The 10,591-nt window shown below is 40.4% G+C and overlaps 1 protein-coding gene across 2 annotated transcripts in view; it reads right to left on the bottom strand.

Annotated features, from left to right (window-relative positions):
• The window catches only part of rbm26 (RNA binding motif protein 26), an 11,919-nt gene continuing 1,328 nt past the window's right edge, over positions 1 to 10,591 (bottom strand). The window contains exons 5-22 of one of the 2 annotated variants that reach the window (XM_020637944.3): positions 10,290 to 10,531; positions 9,188 to 9,466; positions 8,798 to 9,040; positions 7,786 to 7,926; positions 7,533 to 7,673; positions 7,163 to 7,271; positions 6,159 to 6,315; positions 5,873 to 6,058; positions 4,693 to 4,782; positions 4,542 to 4,613; positions 4,337 to 4,435; positions 4,117 to 4,191; positions 3,618 to 3,785; positions 3,264 to 3,368; positions 2,904 to 3,107; positions 1,807 to 1,893; positions 1,511 to 1,624; positions 1 to 1,104 (exon numbers count right to left, since the gene is read on the bottom strand). In XM_020637944.3, the coding sequence (XP_020493600.1) occupies positions 1,015 to 1,104; positions 1,511 to 1,624; positions 1,807 to 1,893; positions 2,904 to 3,107; positions 3,264 to 3,368; positions 3,618 to 3,785; positions 4,117 to 4,191; positions 4,337 to 4,435; positions 4,542 to 4,613; positions 4,693 to 4,782; positions 5,873 to 6,058; positions 6,159 to 6,315; positions 7,163 to 7,271; positions 7,533 to 7,673; positions 7,786 to 7,926; positions 8,798 to 9,040; positions 9,188 to 9,466; positions 10,290 to 10,531 (2,602 nt within the window). In that variant the 3' untranslated portion in view covers positions 1 to 1,014. The remainder of the gene's footprint in view (positions 1,105 to 1,510; positions 1,625 to 1,806; positions 1,894 to 2,903; positions 3,108 to 3,263; positions 3,369 to 3,617; positions 3,786 to 4,116; positions 4,192 to 4,336; positions 4,436 to 4,541; positions 4,614 to 4,692; positions 4,783 to 5,872; positions 6,059 to 6,158; positions 6,316 to 7,162; positions 7,272 to 7,532; positions 7,674 to 7,785; positions 7,927 to 8,797; positions 9,041 to 9,187; positions 9,467 to 10,289; positions 10,532 to 10,591) is intronic. The other variant, XM_020637946.3, reaches the window with a different exon arrangement.

Genomic DNA, 10,591 nt, shown 5'->3' with positions numbered 1-10,591 from the left:
TAAATTATAAAAATAATTTGTATTTGAACATAGCAGCACTTAATTTATCACAAATCAGTGTTTCAGTAACAGGTCTGCATTATTATTTGCATCAACAGGCAATACTGTAGAAATCTCATGGAGGACCAGTGGACGGACATGGCAGACAGTCAGCTCCTGCACAAAAGAAGACAGACGTTCTCAGTTATGATGTTTTTGTGTTGGATTAAATAAAATGTTTAATTATGAAATTAAAATTAACTGGAACTACTTAGAAATCAGGTTATGTCCTGGACCTACCTTGGTACAGAAAACAGAGCAATACAAGTTACCTTACCAATCCAAAAAATAAAAAATAAAAAATTGTTGTTTTTAAAAGAGAAGTAGGAATGTTGTAGGAAGTTTGCTCTTTAGTGAAGAGGAAGTTTTTTTTTTGTTTTTTTTGAAATGGTCTTTTTCAGCTCTTTAAGATCTTTTTTTTTTTTCACTGCCACAGTTCCTCTTTTTTTTCTTTTTTCTTTTTTTTTTTGGCAGGATATTTTCAGACCATTTCAATTCTTTATTTTTTCATACAATCCAAAGTAAAGCCAAAAACTGAGAAGCCAAGCTTTCATACAAATCATTTTAAACCCAGACATAAAATATTTACAATTGCGCGTATCATACTCTGCAAAAAGCTACAGTTTGTCATTCAGTTAAATTACAACACAGGTTTGTTTGTTAAACTGACACTTCAACAAAAGTGTATGTGTAAGATATGCTGTCAAACTATGCATGTTTTATGAACCAAAAAAATCAAGCAAAAAAAAACAATCTACATTAAGAGCATTAAAAAAATCACCACAGTTAAACTGTTAAAATTAATCAAACTTGCACATGGTTGTTCTGCTAGTTACACATTTGTAAGGGGAACAAAAAAAAGTCTAGTCAAAGTGAAATGTGCCGTGTTTATTTATAAACAGGCGATGAATTGTTTTAAAGATGCTGGATTGTTGAACGTCTTTGCACATCAGGGAGGAGTGCCGGGACCGGTCTTCATCTGCGCCACGAGCGAGGCTCATTGTCGTCTTCTTCTTCATCATCATCCTGCAGCAAGGCATCGTCACTGAGCGACTCTTCTGGGTACTGATGGGAGAAAAACAAACACTTAGATAAATGCTCTCGTGAAAAAAGGCAATTTAGAGTGGAGAGACCTTTTATTTAGAGCTTCGTCAGCACTCAACTTTCACCTGGTACTTAAAGGTCTCAGGAGGGACTAAACTCTTAGCTAGAGAATAAACAGACCACATGCTTAATAAAAGAAGGAGTGGGCCATGCAAAGGCCACGTTAAGACCATCCTTATTGTAATGTGTAATGGCTCCCCCTTGTGTTCTCTATGTGTAACACAACAAGAAGCAGGGATTTAATTTACTTTGACATAACTGAACAGAGAACATCCACATTTCCTCAATCAAGTTACTATTTTCAAATGGTTCCAGAATAATCCTGTCGACCAGTCTCCTTAAAGCAACTATCAAAGTGTCGACAAACCTCATCTTCATCCGCTTCTGCATCGTCAGCGTCCACAGCACTGAGGGCTGTGACAGCCTTATGCCAGGCCAGGCGTAGAGTCTGGTTGTTGAACCTCACCCCATGAAGAGCCGCCTACAGGTGAACAAAATACAAAGAATGGAACATTGGTTGTGTTTTAAGACTGTTAGGAGACTAATGAGCAGATTAGGTCCAGCTCCAGCTGAAATGGACAGTCCAACACCTTGATTTATCTTATTTTTGTGCATTGGAGAGAAACTCTAGGATACGTGTTGCAGGATCAGAAGTTGACTCACCCGTTCTGCTTCAGATCTCGTCCTGTACGTGATGACCGCAGACGGGCTGTTTTCATTAATCTGGCAATCTTCGATCTCTCCAAATTGCTTCAAAATTGTAAACACAAGACACTTGATCAAATATTAAATAACTAACTTGTGTCATTTGAAAATAATTCCCGTCAGTATCAGTTATTCAAAGCACATAATGAACAACAACCAATCAAATATCACCTTTTTTATTTCTATTTGAAAGCTCTTGAGTTTTTCCAAAGGTTGCTTGCTGTACCTCATTTAATTTGTAATTAAATGGTTGATGCTTCCATCGTAGTGAGCATTTTAACTCATTATTTTCTGACAATCGTCCACAATAAACCATCATAAGGCAACATGTCCATAGCATGTGAGAGTCACATTGTGTCTGTGACTTCCTCTGAGAAGATACCCTAAATACTTCTTTGCAGGGTTATTTTCAATGTTTCAAATGTGGCATGCCGTAGTCTGTTTTGCTTGTGTTTGTAGTAATTTGATGTAAGAGGTAAAGCGAGCTCATGATGTGGTTGAATTTTCAATGCATTCATAATATTGCTGGTTGCTACGGCAAGAACATTTTGCATTTGTTCCATTCACAGTTTAATTAGTACTAAAACTGAAAGAACTGTAACTGTGCTTTAGCACTACTGATCAGTTGCAAAGCAAAGCCTTAACCACCAGGGGACACTGTTGGTTTTCTTTTTTTGCTACACTTTAAAGGGATACTTCACCCGTTGAAACATGAATCTGTATTGACATTGGGTCATATATGTAGTAGAAATGTGAAATACATGTTGAAGTTGGTGCCTTCTTGGCTGAGAAAAGGCAGAAAGTGTCTTTTTGGCTCATGTGGATGAAAGACACCAAATCCCAGAATGCACAGCACTGCAGGCCACTCCCACTAAGGTCCTTTTTTTTCGGAATCAGAAATACTTCCTTAATCCCAGAAGGAAATTTCATCGATACAGTTTCTCCAAAATATACAATATAGCAGTAGAAATATAGTAATGAAAACATTTACAGACATATTTACTTCAACACATAGGGCCATTTCTTAAACTGTATGTAGTTTTATGGAGACTTACAGCAAAGTGTGGCAGCAGGTCGACATGGTCTGCCTCGTTGAAACCAGAAATCTCCAGGGCGCGTGGTCGATGGTCAACGACTGCATGCAGTGATACCCCTCTTCCCCGTCCTCTAGAGCCTCTTCCCCGGGCCCTAAGAGCACCACGGCCTCGAGAGTGTACCCCTCTGCCTCGTCCTGGTGACAGAAGTCCCCTTTTTGCTGCCTGATATTTAAAAGGGGGGATGGAAAAAGTCAAACAAAGCATAAATATCGGATTACTTTATTTCACACATAATTACAGCGGTGAAGAAAACTCCCAACTGATCTTTTGATGTTTAGCACTAAATTTCAAGTTGTCCCTTTCAAATCAAGTCAATACCTCAATTTGCAGCTGGGTATACTTGATCTTCAACAACGCTGTATCTTCTCCAGCCTGGGTTTTCTTGAAAAGGTCCAGCTCTGCATCCAGCAGTTCCTTTTGGGCCTGAACATATTATTTGCATTAGGGGAGACAAAACTGTAAGTCATAAGTAAAATGAACTGGACTGGATAAGCAGAACATTTAGAATCCAGTTCTCTTTGACTATGTACCTTTATAAGAACTGAGATCTTTAATTATTAAAAAGCAGAACAAAAGTTGGTTAAACGGTTATGTGTTTCATAATCTGTTTTATTTACAAGTGGAGCTGTTTGTTGTTTTATGAATGCCTAAAGCTAAGAGGCAGCGCTGTACCTGGGCCTTGCTCTTGGATGTTCGTAGAAGGATGCTGCTGGTTGAGATTCCCTTTATCTCCTCTTGCAGTTTGGTGATGCTTTTGGTTAACATGCCCAAAGTCTCCATGATTTTGGCTTTATCCTCGGCCTTCATTGCTTTGTTCTTCTCAAGTTTGGATATGAGGAGCTTATGAGGACAGAAGAAGAAAGCAAACAGAGACTCACAGGTTTAGCTGCTGTAAGAAGGACAACTGAAAAGTTTCAAAACAAACCCTAAAGACATTCAGATTATCTGTATTAACTGTTATTTTAAACCTTCCTCTGATGTCTGTCCTAACTCAAAACCAGACATTTCATTATTTCTATCATGAAGTCTAGGGAAGAAAGTCAGACTTCTTTTGCAGCAAACAGATTATGATTTATGTTTTGCACCAAGAGGTTGAAAATCGAAATCGATGCTGCTAAGAAAATTAAAATGTACAAAATATTATTTACACTGTAACTCCAGATGATCTTACCTTCTGTGTTTCAATGTGCTTCTCCAATATTTCCTGTTTCTTCTTCCTTACATCCTGCTGTAGTCTCAGAGCTTCCTATGAAAGGAATTTTGTAAAGGATTAGGTGCCGTCTCATATTTTTAGTTTACGATTCTAAGCCACTGATATCATATTAAGACTCTTATTGTAAATCCCTGTACTCCCCCTTCCCCTATCGATCCCATTTTCATTCTCCTCCCACCTGTTTCTTCTTCAGGGCCTCTTCTGAGCTTTTCTGCACGGCCTTCAGGGCTGCAGGATTGTACACAGTCTTTGTGAGGCCCATGGACGTTGAAAAGACCTGAAATGAATTATAGTCATTATACATATCAGGAAGACAACTTGTAAGACGCAGACAGGAAATCTAATGGGAACTATATACTGCTAAAAGGAAAATGGACATTTACTTTTTCAACAGGAGCTGCTGGTTTGGCAGGCGGCAGACCCAAACGGTCCTTCACTGACACTTTCGAAGGATTCTGGAAAAAATGACATCATGTTTATACACACCTTGTGCAGATTTCTGCAAGGATGCGCCAAAAATGGAAACACACAAACCTGAGAGTCTTGGGAGGGCTCAGAGTTAGCCGTGAGCAGGGGTCCAAGTCGGTCTTTGATGGACTGCTTCAGAGACGTGGCTGACGGCTGCTGAAAGACAACAGATGATAGTTTAATAATTAAACAGGCACTTGTTAGATTTATGCATTAGTGCATTTTAACAAAAGCCACAATCCAACTTCCAAAATCCTCCAGTTTTCTTGCTCTGCTGAACTTTACGGTGCATCTGTTACATCTTCAGTATTATTTTATTCTTATTACACACTGCCGATTGCCAGCCGATTGCATTAGCGGGCCAGTGGAAGGTAAAAAACTGCCTTAAAGTTTAAATACCGCTCTAAAAATAGAAATAAAAACAATAACATTTATTTCATAATTCCACATTGTTTTCCTGCGAGTGTTTTTTTCAGTGGTTCTTATGAGATCATCTTGTTAAAGATTATCAAGGATTGTAGGGCAGGGTTTCCCTCATTAACTAGTTTGATAAAAAGTTTTTTTTTAGAACCACTGGTGGGGGAAAAATCCACATTTAAAGATTAGAAAATAACTGCTACAGTCTAGGGAGAGTGACAGAGTTTGAAAACCGAAGGGAGAGACAGTTTTAAACACACTGACTCAAGTTGGCTGCAAAATGATAAAAGTAAAATCGTAAAATATTCTTCATTTCCAGAGTAAATTCTTGTCTGTTTTGTGTCCAAATCAAAAGTAACATTCCTGGGCCAATAGATACAATGGTGGGTTCACTGATCCTGAAAGAGGGTTTTCATATCAAATGTATGTCAGCGACTGACATATCTACTGCTTTCATGCTTTTCGACGATTGGCACAGACGTTTCTAAACGTTAGAACAATTGATGTGACTGGGTGATAGTTTGTTGATTAATCATCACACCCTTCAGCAGGTTTGCTTGGAGACAGGTACAAAAAAGGTCTCGAACCATTTCTGCTCTATAGCTCATAGCCAGTTGTCAAGTACCACATGTAGAATCAACTAGCAAACTATGATAAGTCCTCAGAAATGCAAGACTCTTTAAATTAACTGTTAAACTTTTGAAGCCTCTGGTTTCAGAAATACAGTGGAATCGAATGTAAGGGTACATTTTGACCCAGGCTGGAAACATTTCAGTTAGAGACAAACATTGAACAAGGGGACAGTTATGACTTTAAAATGAATGTTTACCGTGGCTGGCTGTGGTTGAGTCTGCTGCTGTGAGTGAAACTGACCGTCACTCCCATCCTCACGAAACCAGTGCACCCTGATGAAGCGATTATTGAGAACAGCCTCTGTGCTTTGCATAGCGCGCTTAGCCTCATCGGGGGAGGCAAACTGGATCAGAGCCCCCTCTGGGTCATTGTTGTAAGCAACCTGTATAAATAGATACAGAAATGGAAATGGTACAGTACAGAGAAACTATCAAAGCTGTGACCATTGGCGTCTGTCGCACCGCACCAACAGTGACACTGACCTGAAGGTTGACGATGGTCCCAAACTTGCTGTAATGTTCGTTGAGTTTGCTGATGTTGTTTAGCTCGGCGGGGATTTGTCGAACCAGCAGCTTGGTGTTAGCGGAGAACGGGACTCTTTTGTGGTAGCCTTGGTGGTTTGGTTTGTTGAAGTTGGGTCTGAGTGAACAGGAGAAATCATGAAGGAATTCAATGAGGATGGTATGAAACCTATTTCTGACAGATGTGCTGAACCAACTGATGCAGTAGTGGAGTGTGGTAATGGGGTGTTGGTATGGCTCATAGGGTAGAGAAGTGTAGTGGTGCATTCATGTGGTGTCGGAAAAAAACGAGTTTACGAGTTGTAAAATGCACATGAACGCCTGCTTAAGTCAGAGAAACAACTCTGAAACTCGGGAAAGAATAAGGTGCACAACTTGATGTCATAATGGCCATCACATTGGGAGCAAAATATGTTTCATTCATGGTAACATACTTTTTATTAAGTCACATATTGCACATCAACTTTAAGTTGTTCCACACATCTTCGTAGCTTCCACGATGTTTGTTGTTGTTGTTACAACACTCCAACTTTCCGAACTAAATTTACGTGAACACACTGAAGTTTGCAAGAACAACTACCTGGAAACTGGGACCATCCAAGAAGCACATGAATGCAACATTAGAGCGGCTTAAGGGAGCAGTGCCAGAGGTATGTTAGCTGACTGCTCTTTCTGCAGCAGCATGCTGGAGCTGGGCACACATACACCGAGTCTGAGCAGTTAACCCTACTCCTCGCTGGAGGAGCATTTTGTGTTGGACTTGTGGAAAAAAGTGAATTGAATGGTCTCTGAAAACACCGGGCATGTTACAAGAAGAGTTGTCTCTGTCGTTTCATAGAGCATGTGAAGAATTACAGAAAACATGTTGCTGTAGCCATGTGTATGAGTTGTACTGAAACAGAACCCTGTAACAGTTCTATGTTACTCTCAGTTTGTGATATATTAAAGAAGAAAATGTGTCTTACTTGTCAAACCAAGGTTTGTTGGAGAGGAGCCCTCCATCATGGGACACATGTGGTCTCTTCCTTGAATCTGACTCCATAACGATCCTCATACTGTTGTTCGGAATTTTTTCTGGTGACGGTAAAAATAAAATAAAAACAGATTGGTCAGTTCACAGAGCTACAAAAAGAAAAGTTGTGTAAGACTTAAAAAGACAGAGTTGTAACACAAATACATAAGCATGGACGAAGAACTGTATTTTTCAATAGTCTGTGAAGCAACAAGAGGTTATCTCAAACAAAGTATTTTATTCATAAGAAGAAAACTAAACCACTGAATATAGACGGCCCATTGAAGTATTAGATGGTTAAGTTCAAATAATGCAAATAATACCCCTCGGTGGCTGATCCACATCTCCCATGGTGAGACCGATCAGGTTGGGTCTCTGAACATTGACCCGGTGGCGGTAGATCGGCCTGGAGGTATTGGTGATGCTGGGAGCCTCAGGATTGTACACATCCGTCTCATAGTTGTCTGGTGAGGAGAGAGGACAAGTGATCTCATAAAACAGTGAGGCACGTTATGAGAACAGTGATTTACAAATAAAAATACAACTGTGACTTCAAAAGGGACAAAAGGCTATTACTGGTGTTGAAGAGAGGCACTGCAGCCTGGGGAAGTGAGGAGCGCATCCCAGAGGTGACAATGGTGGGAACAGAGCTGGTGATGGGGTTTGGAGGAGCATCCATGCCCGACGGTTGCAGAGGAGGAAGGGGAGGAGGGGGGCCTGTGTAAGTCACAGTACAACAACATTCAAAATGAAGCCAAAGCCAAACACTAACTGTTCAAACCTTAAGTAATACATAAGTGTTTAAAAGGTAAGAAATATAAAATCATATTGTTTTATTCATTCTAAAGCAAATACCGTGGTTGTCATCGAATGGGAAAGATAAGAAACAGGGTGTCTTTATCAAATGTCAGCAGATTCATTTTCAAGGTATTGGACTTCTCTAGAAACACAGACAACAAATGGCTAAATAACCCTTTTAGTTCTTTGAAAAGTAGTTTCTTAGACTTTACAGTCTTTAAGTCTTTAAGTGAAAGTGCAGCTTTAAATTCAGGTCAGTTAAGGTCAGATTCTACAGGATATTGTTAGAGATTAACAGAGGTTTAGCCAAGATCAGTGGATTACTAAATTAGTTAATTGATGCATAAATGTTATTTGAGCTCTCATTTGGTGATTCTATGCTGTTTTATTTTCATGTTGTACTGTAGATATTACTTCGGGTTTTATTATTTATTTTTTGAAAGAATAACAAGCAATTTCAAAATGTAACCATGGACCTTTTCTGAATTCATATAAAAACACTCATATTACTTTAAACATGTCTATACTTACTTACAAAACACATGACCATCACTTTACTACATTATTTTTATGATATTTTTCTTTTTTGTGAAATATATTCTCCTAATTTGTTTGCTCAACTATTAAGTGTTTAAAGTTTCAAATTAAAAAAATACTTTGTGTCTCACATTTTGTAAAAGGGCACATACTTATGAGTTTTTTGTTTTTTTTTAAGTATGAAACCAAGTATGACAGTAAAATCAGACGTTAACGCAGAGTTAAGTAAACAAAGAAGCGGCTGAATTCCTACCTGCAATAGGAGGAAGGCTAGGTGGGAGGACGCCTGGTGGAGGCACAGGGGGTCGCAGATTCACAGGTGGGGGGTTCATGAGAGGAGGTGGTGGTGGGAGGCCTGGGGGCGGTGGTGCAGCCACACCTGGGATGGGTGGAGGTTGGAAGGGCATCATATTGGGCAAATTGACGTCCTCTACTACAACAGGGTCACTTCCATGGTCGAAAGGGCACATGTCCCCTCTCATGCAGAAACCTTTTTCTGGAAAGACAACAAAGAAGGTGGATAATATAAAACATGACATTAGAGGTTATCATATGACTTGTTCATGTGCAGTGCTACTGTCATGTGAACAACAAAAATAGTTCACTGCACCCTTTCAAAAAAAAGAAAGAAAAAGGTTAATACCATCATAGTCACGGCATCGCTTCCTCGGTTGAGGGGGTGGTCCCCTGATAAAAGGGCCTCGGTCCACAGGGTGATCAGGACGGAAGTCTGACCAGCTCTCAGTGGTGTTGTTGCTGTGATGATGTGTGGGAGCGATAACTGTAATGGTGCTGCTCAGTGTTGGAACAGGGAAGTGTGAAGTGGTTGCAGTGGAGACCAGGACTGCTGGGGTGTAGCCATCACCAGTCTCTGACTTGTCCGGTCGATCGTGATCAAACTTCAACTTGCCAGAATCGCGTTCTGCAAGAAGACAAGACAAGGCGTTAGCGGAAAAAACTGTCTTTCCTTGGCACAATGAGACTTTTTGACCACAAAAATAAATGGAAATGTATTTTTCTATACTTCATCAGCTGTCTGAGCTGCTTTAACATTGATATATGAAAGAATGTGAAGATACAGCTTCATGTACAGGCAGCAATTGAATTGTAGAGTGTTTCAATGCATACTCAAGGAAACCAAATACATAAATGCACCCAAGAAGACACAAACATCTGTAGAAACCATGGTGCAATCTTTTTTTCTTGGTGAACAGTTACCTTAGAGAACACACTAAAACCCTTTTCACACGTACGGAAATCTCCTGAAAAACGCCGGAGATTTCCAGGAGGAGCTGTATGTGTGAACGCAACAGCCATTTTTTTTACTCCGATATTACCCGGAGTTTATCCTGCCAGACCCCTAGTATTTTTTCCGCATTGTTTATTTATGTCACGTCTTACGTCGGGAAACCCCCCCCGCGCCCCCTCCCCTCTGACAGAGATAGTCCCCCGCTGTGAGGAGCATATGTGAATTGCTACTTCAGGAGAATCTAAGAGAAGTCCTCCTGTAAATATCTAGATATTATCCGGAGTGCATATGTGAAAACGGCTTAAGAAAGCTGGCAACACTAGGGTCATAGTTCAAACAAAGTGGACCATGAGTGGAAGCAACAGTCAGGAGTGTTCATAACCCAGGTATCTCTGGGTTATCTCTCTCCACATAAAGAACAATGGTTCTAGATTGGACGATGATCCTGAAAGAGATCTTGATAGGGCAGCATTCAATCCGTCAATAAGGCTCTTACCTCTACTCCTACTTCTAGACCGAGTTCTTTCATTTGACCGGCTCCTGCTGCGATCGCGATCCCTCTCTCTGTCCCGGTCCCGGATGCGATCCTTGCTCCAACTCCGGCTGCGGCTACGACTGTAGCTGCGGCTGCGCCCTCTTCTGCGGTTGTAGCGATCACGATACGAGTCCCTCCTGGGTGGATTGCGGTCATAATCCCTCTTCCTGGGGCGCTCATCTCTTTTACGATCATCTACTCTCCTTTAATTTGAAAACAAAACAAAACCCAGGCATCAATGTTAAGCGAAATATAAATTTCGC

The sequence above is a fragment of the Labrus bergylta genome, chromosome 3 (assembly GCF_963930695.1).
Source record: "Labrus bergylta chromosome 3, fLabBer1.1, whole genome shotgun sequence".
In the NCBI taxonomy this organism is placed as follows: domain Eukaryota; kingdom Metazoa; phylum Chordata; class Actinopteri; order Labriformes; family Labridae; genus Labrus; species Labrus bergylta.
Note: the sequence above shows the minus strand (reverse complement) of the source record. Positions and strands in the feature narration are given on the sequence as shown.